The sequence below is a fragment of the Castor canadensis genome, chromosome 4, assembly GCF_047511655.1.
Source record: "Castor canadensis chromosome 4, mCasCan1.hap1v2, whole genome shotgun sequence".
Taxonomy (NCBI): Eukaryota; Metazoa; Chordata; class Mammalia; order Rodentia; family Castoridae; genus Castor; species Castor canadensis.
In genome coordinates this window covers 108,470,336-108,488,700 of record NC_133389.1, presented here as the reverse complement: position 1 = coordinate 108,488,700, position 18,365 = coordinate 108,470,336, and the positions used below count along the sequence as shown (strand labels likewise).

The 18,365-nt window shown below is 38.4% G+C and overlaps 1 protein-coding gene across 1 annotated transcript; it reads left to right on the top strand.

The window, feature by feature from the left end:
• Positions 1-3,691: 3,691 nt before the first annotated feature.
• Positions 3,692-5,262, top strand: Rprm (reprimo, TP53 dependent G2 arrest mediator homolog). The gene has a single exon (XM_074069543.1). It carries the CDS (start codon positions 4,036-4,038, stop codon positions 4,363-4,365), a length of 330 nt encoding a protein of 109 aa, XP_073925644.1. The 5' UTR covers positions 3,692-4,035; the 3' UTR covers positions 4,366-5,262.
• The last annotated feature ends 13,103 nt before the right edge of the window (positions 5,263-18,365 follow it).

The following is an 18,365-nucleotide window of genomic DNA, read 5'->3' as shown; positions in this document are numbered from 1 at the left end:
ATGTCTCCAAACTAATACTCGTTACTCCTAGAAAGTCTGAGTATGCTATTAACCATTTTGTTTTTTCTTCCTTTCCCTTTTTATTTAGTAGTTGTAAAAATATCTTTTTCTAGCCATTTCCTCCTCTTTGACCCATGTGTCAATATTAATACTTATCATCAAGAAAAAAGAAGAGTTAAAATTGAGTGAGAAATAAAAGTGCATAGGTTCTGAGAGAGAATTTGAGGGGGTCAATCTAAGGGTAACACTTAAGTGTTACCAATTTATTGGCCTATTTATTTTGGTCCTTCAAAAATCTATGGTGCTTATTTCTGGCTACCTTATATATGCTTCAGATACTGTCAGCTATTCTGAATGACTTCTGCATATGAACACTTACTGGTTTTTTTTTTTCTTTTTTTGGTAGGTCTGGGATTTGAATTCAGGGCTTTGCACTTGCAAAGCAGGAACTCTACTGCTTAAGTCATACCCCTACCTCATTTTGCTCAGGTTGTTTTGGAGATGGGGTTTCGAGAACTATTTGTGTTGGCTGGACTGGCACCTCAATACTCCTGATCTCAGCCTCCCAAGTAGCCAGAATTAAACGCCTAAACCACTGGTGCCTAGCTTGAGCTCTTACTTTTTAAAGTCCTACTTAGGTTGTAATATACAATAGCATTTATTTGGAAAGAAATGCTTGCCCAAAAACAACAAATATCCTTTAAATTTCTGATACTTGAAAGTGTTTACTTGATATTTTCACAATATATACAAAGAGAGAAATAGGGAAAAGGCTTTTGATACTGAAAGTGTATGGCCCTACAGCAAAACTATTTTAACTACAGGATATAGCTGCTATCAATATAGGCTTGGAATATCCTTGCAGAATTTACTGTATGTCTTACATATATTTTCCAGAAAGAGAAAACATGAGTTTCTGTGCTTTGAATAATGTACATACTGTGACATGCTTAGCATTTAGCTCTTTCAATGAAGTAAAGGGTTAGTAGTTAAAACTCATTTAGCAGTAGATTCTTCTAGGTATCAAAACCTTTTCTTTAAACGTCATTATCTATATGTCTCCCACACCAAATTACCATCTATTTTTCTGGAAATTAAGTTTTGTCATATTGACATTTCTTAAAGGATTCTTTTCCCACACTTGTAAGATTTTCCTAGCAAACAGGTGAAGGAGTTAAGCTGAGAGGAAACTTGCATACAAAACATAAAAGGAAAAAAATAAAAGGTTTCTGTGGAGAAGTCTAAAGAGAGAGAGAGAGAGAGAGAGAGAGAGAGAGAGAGAGAGAGAGAGAGAACAGTTCTAGCAGCCCAGATCCTTTGAGTCCATTAAGGGGTAGGTTTAAATGTAATTTTTGTACTACTCGATTTACAGTTAATTTCCATTTCAGTATTCCAAGCAATTTTACTCAACAAAGTAAGAGGACTGGGGAGAACACTGGGAAAACAAACCAGAGTTCTGACCTAGCTGATGCAGAATGCCATTGTCTTCTGATTCAAGGAATCTGTGTCTGGTTAACAGTTACAGCTGAAAGAAAAGAAAGAAAGCCAGGATTACCTTACTTCTGACAGTATCCTCACCAGATCTAAAGGTTTGACAAGATATAAAAACCCCTACTGGACTCCAAGTTTTAATCATCTTACCACTAACTTCTGATTTAAACAGTAACTGCTAGTAGCAATAAATATATTCACATTTCTGATAACAACTCAACTAACATTTTTAGCTTCTCTTTTTTTCTTGGTACCTGAAGTACTGCCATGCTTAAACTTACAAATATACTATAAATTAACTCTGCGTGTTACATAAAGTAGCTAGAATCACTCATTGTTCAACCACCTTACCTTCTACTAAGTACACAAATCTTATACAAGTTAACATCCCCAGAATGTCAGCCTCTGTTCTCTAATTTTTTGCTTTTCTGAATTCTTACTGTTTTCTCATATCTTTCATCTTAATTTTCTTTGGTAATTTTTTATAGGCATGTTGTTTATATGATTCCTAAGTATCACACACATTAACTAAAAGAGGCTACCTATGTAACATTTAAAGAAATTCTTTCCAATCAATTAAAAATAAATTTATTCAGAGAATTAGTTGTTGAAAGTGAGCCATTGTTGAGGCCTGACTGGATCACGGAAAACTGGAGCAATACCAAGTGAATTGTGGACGAGCCTCAGAAGCCTAAGTTTTCAGCTATTTAACTTTCCCCACAAAATAACACTAGTTAAATTTTGATGGAATGAAATTACTGAAGCTGATTTACAATAAATCTTCTCAAAACTGAAGACTTATTGTTTTGGGGAGGGGAGAAAGGTGGTACTGGGGTTTGAACTCAGGGCCTCACACTTTGGAAGCAGGCATTCTACCATTTGTACCACTCTGACAGCCCTTTTTTGTGTTCAGTATTTTTGAAATAGTGTCTTGTTTTTTGCCAAGGCTGGCCTCCAGCCATCATCCTCCTTATCTCTGCCTCCTAAGTAGCTAGGATTACAGGTATGTGTCACCAGCACCAGGAAAAAGTCATGACTAAAAGGCTGTTCATTGCATGTTTTGGCGGCCTCATACCATGAAAAGCCATTTAAGAAAACCTCTAAACACGGAATAAATAACACATGGGGATAGGAAAACAGCAAGACAGTTTTAGTAGAAATATAGTCTATGGAAAGTTTGGACTGGGCTCTAACTTAGAGTTCTCCAGCTATTCCCAATGAAAGAGAGGGAAGAGGAGAAAGTAAAAAAGAGGGAGAGAAAGAAGAAAAACCCAAAGTATTCTTCTGGATCTTAAAAAAAAATAATCTGACGGGTTCTTAAAAATACACCAGAATCAAAAGCAAAGCCATAATGGGCTGAAGTCACCATCAGGCCCCTAAAGAATCTGCAGTTTGGTTTACAGTGACTAAGGGTGAAACGCTTCTGCTTATGGAACATGGGAGGACTTCCAGTAGTTGGCCAGCATTCTAGGTGATGGATGTTGATGAGCAATTCCCTTAAACAACCGATTTACTGCCAACAGACAAAACAACACTAGAAATATATCCAAAAACTCCTCTGCAATTAAATTACAAGCAAGTGGTCACTCTGCCCACCTCCTTTACAGGGAGGTGACCTTGTTCCAGGCAACCACCTCCACAGAAGGGCCACAGAGGAACACGGCCTTCCCCTGGCCTCAGAAATCACTACAAATCCTGCCTTGCACTGTCTGCCATCGCTTTTGTGTAGGAGGTGGGGATGAGGCTCTTCTTCCTTTCTTTCTCCTCTTCCTTTTTCACTACCTTCTCTTCTTAAAAAAAAAAAAAAAAACTACTCCCAGTCCCTCCCTCCCAACACACACTCCACCCGAAAGGACTCGGGCACAGGCGGCAGGCCACCGCTTTCACCAGCACCATCTGGCACCTGCAATTCATCTGCCACCTGCAATTTATCCCCACTTTCCATCCGCCCAAAGGTGAAAGGGGAGACAGGCAAAGGACCCACAAGAACTGGTGTGACCCAGTTCCTCTTAAACTTGCAGCTGACCTCACCCTCACTCTACAAACTCTTTAATAATTCATCACACCACTAGTGTACCGTGACCTTTGCCTGGTCTTTGGAGTTGCAAAAAGAGGCAAAGCCAGAAGAGATTCTCCCTTTTGCTTTCCACACCGCCCAAAGGCAGCTGGCGCAGAACGGCGCGGCGGCCGGAAGGGGTCGCTGTTCGCCCAGAGCAGCCGCGGGGCCGCAGCAGACGCGGCCCGCACCTCCCACGGCCCCGCTGGCCCAGCCCCGCCAAGTTCCCACAGCCCCCAGTCGAGCGAGCGCCGGGAACGAGAACCGCCCGGGCCGGAGCAGACGGCTCAGACTAGCTAGGCTGCGGCGAGCGTAGGAGAGGCTTCTGCGAAACTCTCACCGCCCGGAGACTTTGGAAAGGAGAGGGTGAGGAGCTCCAAGCGTGCAAGTCTGCAAGTGAGCGCTCCGCCCGGCACCTGTTCCTTTCGCACCACCGCCTTCCCTACCCCATCCGACCCGCGCCTCCCCGGCGTCCGTCGGCTCCTGCGATGAATCCCGCGCTGGTTAACCAGACGGACGTGGCGAGCCTGTTCCTCGCCAACAGCAGCGAGGCGCTGGAGCGCGCCATGCGCTGCTGTACCCAGGCGTCCGTGGTGACCGACGACGGCTTTGCCGAGGGCGGCCCGGATGAGCGCAGCCTGTACATCATGCGCGTGGTGCAGATCGCTGTTATGTGCGTGCTCTCGCTCACCGTGGTCTTCGGCATCTTCTTCCTCGGCTGCAACCTGCTCATCAAGTCCGAGGGCATGATCAACTTCTTGGTGAAGGACCGGAGACCCTCTAAAGAGGTTGAGGCAGTGGTCGTGGGGCCCTACTGACCGGCCCTCCGGCCCCCTGCGGCTGGCGTCCCCATGTCCCCCCCGCCCCGAGTTCTCCAGACCCGTTGCGTCCCTCACCACCGGGCGAAGCAAGCCTGTGGGAGTCAATTATTTCTTCCGACTTCTGCCTTTCAAGATAAAGCGACCGGTTTCTCAGTCGTCCTCTGAAAATGCCCGTGCCTGGCTGTAGGAGGAGAGCGCCTTGACTTTTGGACTCAGCAGCAGGTGGCAAAAGAGGGCGATTAGGGCGCAGAACTTTGGAAGCTGCTTCGTGCTTGGGATGCGGGGAGATCGACGGGGCGAAGGCCCTTCTCCACCCGCAGGTGGGCCAAGCACTTGGGGGAAGCTGGAGAGGGCGGGCAGGGGAACGATTCATGGGCATCGATCGTCTGGTGACCGGAAAAGTGACCTGTTTATACGCCACGCAACAGACCTAATGGGGACACACAAATCCATGTGTGGATTCGCGCGCCAGTCCCTCCTGCTACCCTACAGCCCTGGCGGGGAGAGTTGATACCTTTGAGTGATTGCAATGTACCGTTTTAAGGGATTTTTGTGTTAGTTTGCTTGAATACAATATTGATAAGTCTTTAGCGGCCTGTTTGCCTGCCTGGGGGTTAGACTTTTGTCGTCGTGGGAGAAAGGGTGGGGGAGGGGAGCCTGCGAATGTGAATGGGGTGGGTTTTTTTGTTTGTTTCTAAGAGCATTTCCAACAGGGTCTTTGGGGGGAGGGGAAGCTAGCTCTCCAGCTAAGCCCGGGACAAAGACCCAGAATAGAATTCTTAGCTCGTGATTGCACGGTTTATGCCACAAACGTGCTCATGATATCCGTGACACCGTTTTGACTTTTTTTTTTCTTATTTAACATTTCCTTAATAAATGCGACATTTAAGTGTTTTGTTCTTGGCCTCCTGGTGGTCATTCTTAAATCCCAGAAGAGGGAAAAGAGTGGCAGTGAGGAGTCTGGTTCCCGGCCAGGGGAATTAGCCTTGGGGAGGTGTGATTCCACTCCCAGATCCCGTGAAGGGAGAACGTGGGGCGAGACGGATGGAAGAGTGAGACATAGGCAAGCCCCAGGCACAGGATCCGTCCTGGAGGCAGCATCCTTTGTTTTCTCTCATATTTAATATTCGCTATCTTAAATTTCATTTAGTTTCAGCTCTCAGGTAGGCAAGAAGACAGGAGGGCCCCCGCGGGAAGATTAAACTTCCTTGCCAGGCTTCGGCGAGAACACAGGGTTACGTTACTAATGAAAGGAAGCGATGGCTTGGCCAGCCTTTAGGGAGGGGTCTCTCCCTTGACCAACGTCAGCCAGACAGCGTTGGGATGCTTCTCCAGGAAGAGAAAATCATAAAATGCGAGGAAAAGTAGCTGCCCAAGTACATAATGACGCTAATACTCCCTGAAGTATACCATTGTTTGCAACACATGCGATGTATTAATGTCTTCCTCATATAACCTTTTCTAGGGAAAGGAGAGTGAAAGATAGGTCTGAAGAAATGATCAATATTTGGGGTGATGGATATACTGATTAGTTTGATCATTCCACAGTGCATACATATAGTGAAATGTAACATTGTACTCTATAAATATATACAGTTCTTATCTATCAAGTAATTAAAAGAAAATAGAGCAGAAAGAAGAGAGAGAGAGAGAGAGACCTTGCTTTTTATTCTCTTCAAAATTTAGAGTAGCCAGCCCCAAGCCAGCAAAGGGCTCAGAGGAGTTAGCCAAGGTCCTGATGTTGGGAAATCAGAATTGCAACCAAAACTGGGAAGGCTGGACTGGAGGAGAGCTACAAAGATACTAAGCATATTTAGGGTTCAGGAGTTGAACTGTGTTGGAAAGAAGAGCCTAGAAAACTGTGCCTGTGAAAGTAGCCCAAAGGATGCAATAGCTTCAAGCTAAAACTTGACCAAAGATTTTGAGCAGTTTATATTTAGGCCTAAGATTAGACCCTAAATATTTTCTAGAATATAAAGAATTCACCAGGATGCCATAACAATGAAAATTTTCAAAGATTTCACAATAGCAGATTTATGTCCAATTAAAATTAAGTAAAAATAAAATGTCTCATTGTCAAAGGAAGAAGCATAACATGCATAAATATTGTCAATGACTCAAAGTGCTGGAGTCAAAAGGTTTCCGTGTCCTGTAACATCCTGTCCACTATTAAGTGTCCATTTCACTCTCAAAGTAAATATTGCCAGGAATTACAACCTAGGATAGTTTTTTTTCAATGTTGATGGTGTCAGACTAGAAAAAAATAGGATTTGAAGTTTTGCTTGTTATTCCTGTCTTTTCATTCAATAAGGATTTGCTTGTTTGTCATGTGTGAAGTAGAGGGTAAGGTCAACAGATAGTCAACAGGTAGAGTGAGTAGTGGAATGTCTTATTTTTGCTAATATGTGGCATAGGAATAAGACATCTTATTTTGTAGACAGTTTCTGTGGCACCAAGTTAGTCTGTTGCCTCCATGTTTCAGAGAAAAAAAGAGAAATGAGTTCACCCCAAACAAGCCAGACACTTAGTGTTTGAGTTTTTGTGACTGCAACATCCACCAAGGGTCCTTTTGTCCTGCAGAGTTATTAGCCCTCTAGTGAATTTAGTCCCCTTTGAAAATCAATTTGGATTAAAAACAAATCAGAATCTTGTTTTGTATTGTGCTCTATGCAAAGTACATGTTTATAGCTAGCTTCACACATGAGGGTGAGGTTCAACCTGTAAATTGTTGGTATAGAATAGGTTTTCATTAAAAAAAAAAAATCCTAAAAGTTGAAAAAGATTGAAGACCTCCTCTATCTCCTCTGCGTTGATCCTCTCACTATTTCTACACATCTGTTTCCTCTGCCCCACATCTTAAAAACAAAATTTACAGTTTTCTGTCATTTCAACTATCCATATTTATTCTCTTATCTCCAGAAATTGCAATCCTGAGACAAAACAGAACCTGAAAAATTTAATCTTTAGGAAGAAAAGCTATAGGAACACAGCACTGTAATCTATAGTCTAGGTATTCTAGGATAATGCACACAGTCTGAAATACACATCGCCCCAGGGACTATTTCCTGCCAACCACTTTTCTCTCCAGCCTTTAGATCCATTTGTTACTTAGAGAAATGCCAAGTGATTCTAGTGTTTATAGATAAGGCAAGAAGCTTTTTACACTCCCTGTTCCCTTATGGCCACACAGCAACCACTTGCCCCAGCTCCACACCATCTCCTCTCCCATTCTGCCTGACTCTTTGTTCCTCATTCTAATGAATGCATTAAATGACTCTTTCTAATCTTGCCCAGAGTTTATGGCATATTACTCTTTTCCCACATACATGCTATAAGGAAGATAGGTTTTGAAACCCATTCTCTGTTTCATCTGGAAGTCAACAGGGGTAAATGCAAACAGGCATGTTCTTGTATTCCACACTTAGGTCCACCATGTGGTCAGTAATTAGCAGAAGGCCCTGAGAGAGACTCAGCTTCCTGTAAAAGCTTGCTCAATCTGGAATGGCCCAGAGGGACTTATCTGATAGTTCTTGAAGACTTTCTGGAAGTACAGCAGATGCAGGAAGAGGTTTTCATGAGAGACACAGCTGACAGATTAGTGGGATCTCAACACTGATGCCTGTTAGCCTAATTGGGTGGTCTCCACACAAGTAGGTTAACAAATTGTTGATCCACTTTATTTTTTCCTCAAACTGTTGGTATAAGTCTCCCACTCTCTGCAAATACAGCAAGAACTTAAGTGCTGGACACCTTAGGGAATTCAAAGCTGGAGGTGATGCTTTACTGTCAAGTCTGAGATCCCACTAGCTTCTGGTTAATGGTCTGTGACTTCTGATTTCTAAGCTCCTCACTGGATCCCAAATCAATCCTGTAGTGTATCTTCCTAGCTAACTGTGAGTGAGGAAGGAAGGGAAGGGAAAGTCCATGTTTAGTTCTGGTCAGCTGGGTGACCTTATCCTTAAAATGAGAGATAGATTCTAAAGGGGCATTCAATGCTATAATTCTATCGACTTTTTAAAACATTTCCTGTCTCCTGAAATGTTTCATAGATCTCTTCATTATGGGTCTTAAAATGTACTTTATCTTCCCAGTCTTGATCGTTTATATAGAATTTCTTTCCTCACAAAAGTCAAGTGCTCCTCCACTTGGGATATGTTATTTAAAATAACAAAGGCAAAATTTCAGACACCTCACCAACACTAGGAAGAAAGCAGTTTCTAACCTGAAGGATCACACACCATCTAACTTAGTGCCTTAAATATCTCAGATCCTGGTGTTCTCACTGGATGAAGCTATGAAAGCAAAACCCAATGAACTGGGGAGTAAGTGATTCTTGTAGGTACACATTCAGATTAGTATGCATGGTTGTTTATAGAGACTACTTAGGTATGTGAAGATTAATTAATAGCCAGTTTTTCTCCTCCAAAGTATTTTTCTCTTTGAGCTTCTGCAATAGCACACAACAGCTGTTCCACATGCACTTCAGAGCCTTCCTTAGCCCTGGCTTATTATACTTGTCATTTTGAGGGCTGCAATGCCAGGAAAGGATTCCAGGGTTCAGTTTGTTCTGTAAGACTCAAAGCTAGTTTGAAAGCCTGTTGAAGCAGCAGGACTGCAGCAATCCCCTAAACAGGAATCAATAAATCTTTTATCAAACTGCCAAAGCCCATTTAGACCTGTGCACAATTACCCAATGAGATACACTTTAAAGTCAGCTCCAACACTAGTAATTGTTTCCTAACATCTGAGTTTAAATGCTCAATGGTTATTTGTTTCCATGGCCCGTCTCACTTTTCAGATTATTATTTAAATGCTCAAATATATTAAAAGTACAGTACAGGATGATTTAAAAATTCTCAGAAAGTTAGATAGTTTAAGAAGAATAAAGTCTATCAAATTTTCACTCATGTGTCATTTATGGTGATCATAATAAAATAGCCTGAATTTATACTTATGTTTTATTTATTTTCTTACTTATATTTGAGGAACTCAAAATATTGCAGAGAGAAAGATTCCACAATGACTATTATAAGGATAACCAGATACATTTTTACATATTCCTCAGTCACTTTGCAAATAATGGCTTGCTTAACCTAAATAACAATATCTGCAAATTGGAATAGGCCAACAATTATTTTCATTTATTTGGCTATTATTTGTGAGGTTTTTGCAAGAATATTTGTAAATAGCTTTTTTTCCTAAATATATGTAAGGGTAAATGCAAGTATAGTGTGCTCAATACAGAAAAGGTCAAGTCATCTGTGATAATGCTGGAGCAAAACTCTACCCGCCCTCCCTGTTACTTTAAAACCAGTTTCCATTAGTAGTAATATTTTATGAACTTATAATTCAAACAGTCATATAGTGTTTTTAAGCACTCATGTGTTCGTGGTACATTACCACTTACTACTGAAAAATGTGATGGTTCATATCCATTTGAAAAACACAGGCAGAGACAAATCTACATGAGGGAAAGTATATATGATCACCCATAACAGTCAGCTAATAAAGAAATTGGTTTTATTTACTATTTCTGAAATATATTGTGCTATAAATAGACATATGTAATTATGGCATAGCCTACATTTCAGTCTATTTCAGGGAAATATGGTGCTGTTTTTCTCATGATTTTCTTTCTGTATTTGCCTTTCCCCTCACCAGTTCCTCCTATAATATGCACTTCTTCCCTCGCCCACATCTAAAGATATACTGCCCTGAAAGAGTCATTGATTTTTATCTGAACAAGACTCCAGATGTCTGATTGCTTTGGGAAAAGAATTCCTCTGGGATCCAAAGTGTCTCTTTTGCTTCATTTATTTTCCTATAAATTGAGCAGGATCCTTTAGTTCATATTCTAAGCAGTATTGATTAAGGCAGGTGTATGTGTACATATTCTCATACTCAGTGTTTCCCATCCTATATACCCATGAAACATGTTTTAGCTTACTACAAACTAAACATAAGCATCATGTACTCCCCAATTCTTTGTTTCATATTATTTATTAGTTTACAATAAAACAACATATAGGAAAAGTTGTAGATAAATTGTCCTAAAATGCTTGGTAAATAAAGTTCATATGAAGTGACTGTAGTCTTCCAATATATCTATATATTCAATATATGCTTCAATCTTCATTTAAGAATTGAAAAGAAAAGAAGCTAAAACCTTAAGAGACAGAAAAGTCAAAGATTGTATATTGCACAAGCTTGAAAAATCTTTAAAAGCTAGTTAAGAGAAATGAGAAGAGACTAAATTTGAAGAAGGTCAATGAAAACAAAGGAAACCTATCATATAAACTCTATAGAAATTTATAGGCAATTCTGAATTCTCAAAATGGTGATAAGAAAATTTCACATTTAGAAGACTTAATAAAAAGATCAAACACTGCTGAGTAGAATGTTCTAAGTGTTGTGAGAAGAATGTAGGGATGGTTAATTCTGTTCTCATTTCTCTCTTCTTTCTAGAATCTTAGACTGATTGCAAACACCCTGTCAGCTGGCTCAATTTTTTTATTTCCAAAGGACAAAGAAGCCTTGCCAGACCTTCTTATATTTATCATCAATAAGTATTTATTATTTAGTATCCATAATAGGCATGACTCTGCATTAGATACTAACTTAGACTTTGGAAGTGGAGTGCAAAGTATCATGGAATTTAAAGGAACCTTCTGTAATTCTGTCCTGTCTTCTGTGTGATTCACGTGTACATGTCATAGGTCAGCTGTGTAAGCCACACTTCTCTTACTAAGGAAACACTCTCTACTCTTCTCTATAATTAACATGAGGACTGAACTACTCAAACAATTTAATTTGACATGTCTTCAGGCAGCATACATAAAGCTTGCTCTACTCAATATATTCAAACTCAAGATGAACAAGAATATAGAAAGTCTGAAGAAAGGGCTCCAAATAAATTTCTTGAGGCTACTTATATTTTCCTACAAATTCAGCTGAGGAACAGGTGTTTTATTCATCTTTCCCACCATGAATTTTCAATGACTGAATAATTAAAAAGACCAAGTATGAAATTCTCTCCCCTTATTCAATAGGTGAGCATTCTAAGAATAATATATATTTTTACTTTACATAACATAAATATCTCCTAAAAATCATTGAGTTCTCAAGCTAGAATGGGCTGTATAAAGATTCTTTGAGTTGCAAGCAACATTAATCCAATCCAAAAAAATTTTAAAAAGAAAACTGAATTTTCTAACTCATAAATTCAAAGATCCAGGTTCATCAGGCACACAACAGGCTGATATCCAACATCACCCAAACTCTTAAGTCTCAGAAAAGCTCTTACCAAATGGTGAGAAAGGAAAAGTATGGATTACCCTAGGCCCACACTCATGTTTTACCAGCTTAACAATCCCATCAAAGAGAAATTTTCTTTACCTGGAAGAGCTTTGGCCCGCTTTAGGTCATGTGTCAATTGCTGAACAAATCTCTCTGGGGTGAGTGCAGGAAGAGGGTGGACTTGGTCAGTGCTCAATGTCGCTCTTATGGTGAAAGGGAAGAGAGCTAATGGAAGTAGAGTTAGTTCTACTTAAACCACAAGGCCATGATTCCTCACAATAGAACAGATTCTATTATCAGAAGAAACAAAGGCCTATTGGAGGGCCCCAAACAACTGTCATCTAGCTCAATGAAACTCAAGACTAGACAGATTACATTATTTCCCAAGAACCCACACAGGTAGCCAGTGATAGAACTAGTAATAAGACCTCTGTCTCCTGACTCTTAGTATTCCTTTAAGAGTTATTATTCTATCCACTGTCTATTATTTGTCAGCAAGGCTGAAAAAAAGTGTTTTATAATTTCTCTCAAGATTCTCTGTATCTGAGCTTAAGTAGCTCCAAGTATCCTAGACATTGAATTTCTGAGGCAGGCATTTTTACCACCTTGAATCTGATGATATGAATTTGGGCCAGACTTTTGATGTCTCTGCTCATGAGATTAAAATCATCTGTGCTCCCTGGACCTGCAATAATGTCTTCAATATGAGGTTGTATATTTTATGTTAAAAGTATATTAGAAGATAAATTATTCGACAGTAAGCAGATTCATTTTCTGAAGAATTTCTCTTCCAAACTTTGTGACTCTCTATGGGATAAGTAAAATATCCAGCATTATCCACACTGATTTGACAAACTCATTTTGATGGAGTCTCTCTTGTGACCCCTCTTACTTGGAAATGCCACCTTATAGGCACATGTAATATTTGTGTTAACTTTCTTTGAACTCTCCCTAATTCTTCTTCTAAATTGTCCCTCATCTAAACTCCTCCTAATCCAGAGAGTTAACTTTCTTGTCTGCACAGAAATTGAATTGGCACTGTTCATTTCTTTGTGTTTCCAGCTGCTTTGCATGCTTCATGCTTCTGACTAAGGAAATTACCTCACTTACTGTTACTCCCTGCTTTACAAGTAACTTCACCCCCTCTGGATTTGTGCTATTGGGCTTTTTGATTCTTATTCACAAGTGGGGGTAGGAGGCAGGGAGCTGATGGTGGGGTTGAGAGGGGAATTTAACAAATGTAAAGACTGATGTTTCCAGCCTGTTTCTCATACAGCTCATCACCACAGGTAAACTCATCTCTGCTTCAGGTTCCCAGCTGTGAGAGCCTGAATCTGAGGATTGGAAGCACAGTGTTCTCAGTAGAGGGTCTCTGCATTTGCAACACACATAATGGCCTTGTACAAATGTAAGAGAATATTCTCCATTTTAGACAGTGTAGCCTATTTTTCTTGGCATGATGGCCTACCTATATTTTGACAATGCCTTTATCAGGAAATGGTAAACTTAAAAAAAAAACTTTATTAAATTCCAATAGTTAATAACATGATTCCTCTAAACACATGATTTGGATTGTGGTTAATCCTTGATTGATTACTTATACCCACTACTGCTTTATTACCCAGTTATTGCTCGGCAATGGTTTTTGTATACTATCGTATGCTAATTTCTATTTTCTAGAGTCAGTGTTTGGTGTCTAGTCTTTTTACACCTTAACATTTGATGATTATGGCAAAATTCATTACACAGCAGTTTGCAAAATCTTGTTTTTACTATGAAGTAGTAAACCATGTGCTACCTCAGTCTATTTAAGGACAGGTTCCCAAGCCAAATTAAATATCTAGGATTTTAAAATATTTACTCAATGAATAATATTTTTTTTAAAGTTCTTTAGTTAAAATTCTCAAATGTTTAGAAGGTTTACAAATGTAAATGATATTTTAGACATGCCAAAGCAATCAATTTAATTCTGATAAATACCAAGTATATAACTTAAAATATAACAATAGGCAAAGAACCAAATAAAAATGCTGAAAACTTGAAAAATTACCATTGAAAAGTATTCTGCCTTTTAAAATAAAATTGCTGAAAAATTCTTTTAGATTTTCTATAAACATTGACTTCCAAAGTAAGGTAAATCCATATTTATCTTTTTTCTAAGATTGGCTATCTCAAATATTATATATGACACAGACATTAAATTTTACTGACTTCTTTGCATATGGAAAATGTATTTTAATTCTCCAACATCATATATCCATTCTACAAAGCAAACAAAGACCTCACTATCTATTGAGGAGAGAGCTATTTGAAGGATGAACGTTGGCTATTTGATGTTGGGTTTCATTTCATGCTTAATGTGCTGTGTAAAGAAAGAAAATGCTAACAATGTTCCATGATTCAGTGATTTCTGAAATAAAAATATTATCAATTTATGATTCCCTAGATGCAAAAAGAGTGCCGAGACACCGAAAGAATGCAGTGAAACACATTTTATGAACACCAAGGGCATTATCTTCTTAGAGCCTGGGTTATATGGCATGTTGCAGTCCCTTAATAAAGTTTAAGTGAAGTTACAAACTTTTAATATTCTCATGTTTCAATGAAATTATATGCCAGAATATTAAACCATTTAAAAACCCATCTGACTCCCTTCTATCCTGTGTATTTAAATAAGAAATGTTAATGTTTTAAGAGTTTTACTTCCACACTGATCCAAAGCACAATATGATATGGTTCCATTTCCTATATTTGCCACTCACTATTGTCTTCTAATTGGATTGACTTGTTGATATGGCTAATTTTCAAAGTCTGTTAATAGAACTGAAGATTTAAATGGACATAATATAAATTCTTGTTGATTGTTGTCATCACGATCCCTTCGTATGAGTGATAGATAATAACTGCCAGTATGGGCCATACTTGATATTTTACACGTTACTTCAAAGTCCTTCCAGCAAGTGACCATTACCCAATCACCGCAAAAGAGAAATGGAGGGACTGAGGGCCAGTACTTTTTCCAGGATCACACTAATGAAATGTTCTTGGTCTAAAATGAGAATCTAAGTCTGAAAACATTCCAAACCAAGAGCATTTTCCACTCAGCTCCCTGGCTAATTCCTCTGGTAAAGGATTGACAGTAAGAAAAGTTTCAACTTTGTCACATACATGGTACTTGGTCATTAACAACTTGGATCCACCCCTACAGCTTTGAGTAATGATTTCACACAGAGGAGATGCAAAGCAATTTATCATTGTGGTGGGTCTAGAGTTTGCTGGTAGCAGATGGTTCTACGAGGTGGGAATACAGATTTTAGGAGGCAATTCAAAATGAGCCTCTACTTGTCCAACTAGATAGCTTCCCTATTTGGAAATGTATAGAAATTTAAAAAAAAATTTTTCTCTTGAGAGTTTATAATTATAAAGGCCTCTAGTGTTCACTTTTATCATGTTGTTTAATTCTTTAATCAAACTCTTCATACAACATAATTTTTTATTAAAAGATTTTATTTTAAAATGTTTGTGCCTATTTGCAAGACATTGACAAATATACTATAAAATAAAACACAATTTTGTAGACTGAACCTGCTTATATATTTAAAACAATTCTCTTTATCGAACACATATATTTGCCTTATTCTAATCAATATCTATATGTTAAGTCCCAGTCTTCATAACCATCTTACAAGATAGTTTTTTTTCCATTACTGAGGAAACAAGTCAGAGGGGTAATATATTTTTTAAAAATTTGAATTCAAAAAGATCCTGAAAGATTTGGCTAATATTATTTTAATGAGATACATTCCATATAGCCAAAGATGTGAATTCAGCATACATGTGTGTTGATAGATAAACAGATAAAGAAAATGTGGTATATTTTTCAGCCATAGAAAATGGAATTCTGTCATTTGTGGCAATGTTGATAGAGCTAGAGGGCATTCTGTTAAGTGAAATAAGTCAGACACAGTAATACATAAATGAGAATTTGCCGAATCTTTTGATTCAAACTAAAGAATATTGATCTCATAAAAGTTGAGAATAATATTTGCCACTGGTAGGGAGGGGAGGATGGAGAGAAGATGGTTACTGGGTACAAGGGTGCAGTTGGATAGGATGAATACCTTTTAATATTCTGTATCACAGTAGGTAATTGTGGTTGATAACATTTAATTGTAAATTTCCAAATTGCTAGCTCAAAGGATTTTGAATGTTAGCAACACAGAGAAATGACAAATGTTTGAGGTGATGAATATACCAATTACCCTAATTAGATCCTGCATGTATGCATGTATTGAAATGTTATACTATACCTCAAAATACATATAATTATGAAGAGACAACTAAATATTTTTTAAATATTTTAAAAAACATAGACCCCCCAAATACAAAGTCCTATGTGTAAGGCTGAAACAACTGCACAGTGTAGAAAGAAAAAAATATGGCTTAAAACAGACCACAAATATAAGAGGCATAAAACACAAGAAAAGTCAATGGAATATTGAGGTTGATAAAAATAGTGAACTTACTTTTTATCAGTGGAAGCACAGACTCTCACAAGGGGAGAAGCAAGAGTCTAACTGGCTTATTTCTTAATTATTCCAGTCTTAGAATGAGTCCTGGTCCTAATAGCACATTTTGTAAAAGTTTTAAGCAAACTCAGATGTATTCAAAAGAAAACAACTGGTGAAGTTTCTAACACCATATTAAGGGAAAGTGGTCAAAAAAACTGGCAGTATTTAACATTGAGGAAAAAATACGTAGAGCTCCAGGGATAACAATGAAACTGTTCTCCAGTCTGAGAACTGCCACAAACAGGGAGGATAATTTTTTTTTTTTAGTACAAATTAAAGTAGTAAAACTGGCAACAGGGAGAAGAGGAGGCTACACACATAGAAAATTCAAGTCTTAACAAGCAAGATTGTTCCAATAATTAGAGCTGTACAAATATGAAGCAAGTTGCCTTGGAAGAAAAAATATTCTCCATCACTCGATGACCACACAGAAGAGCTATTACAAGAACTGGATGATGAGAGTAAATCACTGAGGTACCTTTCAATCTCCTGCCTTTATTATTCTATGCTCTTTCCTTCGCACAGGAAGCACAGGCATCTAGTAGTCAGCTCAGCTGTCTGACACTAGCAAGCAGCAGCCTGCTCAGGGACTTTGGAGGAGTCCTGCCCTGAATTACAGGATTTGGGCAGGTATTGAAATAGCAAGACCTGGAGCACAGTCAGAATAACAAATGAGTCCTTTCTCATACACATGCCTACTTATTCTCACAATTCCCCAACTGTGCTAAAATCATCTTTGATTATATATTTTCCATAAATATCACAGTTTCTGATCTCACTTCTAAGTAGTAGTCTTACTTCTAATTGGTTTTCCAAAAGTTACACTCAAACTGGCTTTGAGATTACTTTACTGAGACAGGTGCAGGCATAGTCGTCCATCTTTCTCCAAATTCAAAAGCTAGTCCTTACATTAGGTTCCCTGCCTCTACAGGAAAATTAAACTGGCTTAGAGGCACCGATTTATCCAAAACAAAAGGATCCCTGAGGCACAGACTCTTGTGGACGTTATAGGATTTTGTTTTTTTACCATATGAGTAAAAGGTATTAATGGATAAATCATTCTTTCTAATGCAGAACACAATGTAGTCTCTGCCACACTAAATAATCAAATAAAGAAATATTTCATTGTTTCTAGGAAAGAAAACTTAATAGCTTCATGTCTCAAGGCTTGGGGACAAACACAGAAACCAAGTCTGTAATTATAGTATTGTTCTTCAGAACTTGCACAGAACTGCAAACACAGACCCTGCTCTGAAGGAAATGAGATTGTTGCCAGTGTGCTGTTGAAACTCCAAAATATCTTTCCATAATATTTCAGTGGTTTACTGTGTCACACTCCTAAAAAGAAAATACAAAAAAAAATTTTCCGACAAGAACAATGTTCTGGTCTAGACTGCTTATTGGACACAGATATGTGGAGACATAGCAACCACCTTTCTGAATGCTGATGGATTTGTTCATCAGATCAGAAAGAAAGGAAGTAATGAGCTTCACCAAGCAGGAGATCAGTTATTCATCTTGTATTAAAATCAGTTCTGTTACCATTGTACCATTTGCTGTTGATGTCTAAACTCTGGCACAATTGCCTTAGATTTTAGTTCTCTAGAACATAAATATCTAATTGTGACAAAGTTTATAATGTTCTCTATAAATCACATGCCTTTTATTATCATTAATTTCAGTAAAGAAAATATTACCCACTTGTATTGGTTAAATGTCTTCTTAATGATATGTTTTATGTTTTACAGTAAAAGGGGAAAATCATGGAATTATAAGACCTGACTTCTCTATTTCTATGTGACATTGCCCTTAGGTACATCTTCTTATATATATCAAAAATGTCATGACCTAATTTTACAGCATCATGTGACCTCATAGTTCTGTACTCCAAAGTCACTGTAATTGGCATTGTCATTGTGGTATCTTGCTTAAATACTCCTTGCTATAATATAATTTCATACTCTGTCCTCAGAGTGGCCTTTATTTTGAAATTCTGCCAAAAGCACCATCATTCTGAGCACTAGAGTTTGATTAAACATAGCCCCAAAGAATGTCTTTCAAAGGATACATCTCACCCACTTTCCATTTATAAAACACAAAGTAGCATATGCTTTGAAGTGACAATAAAAA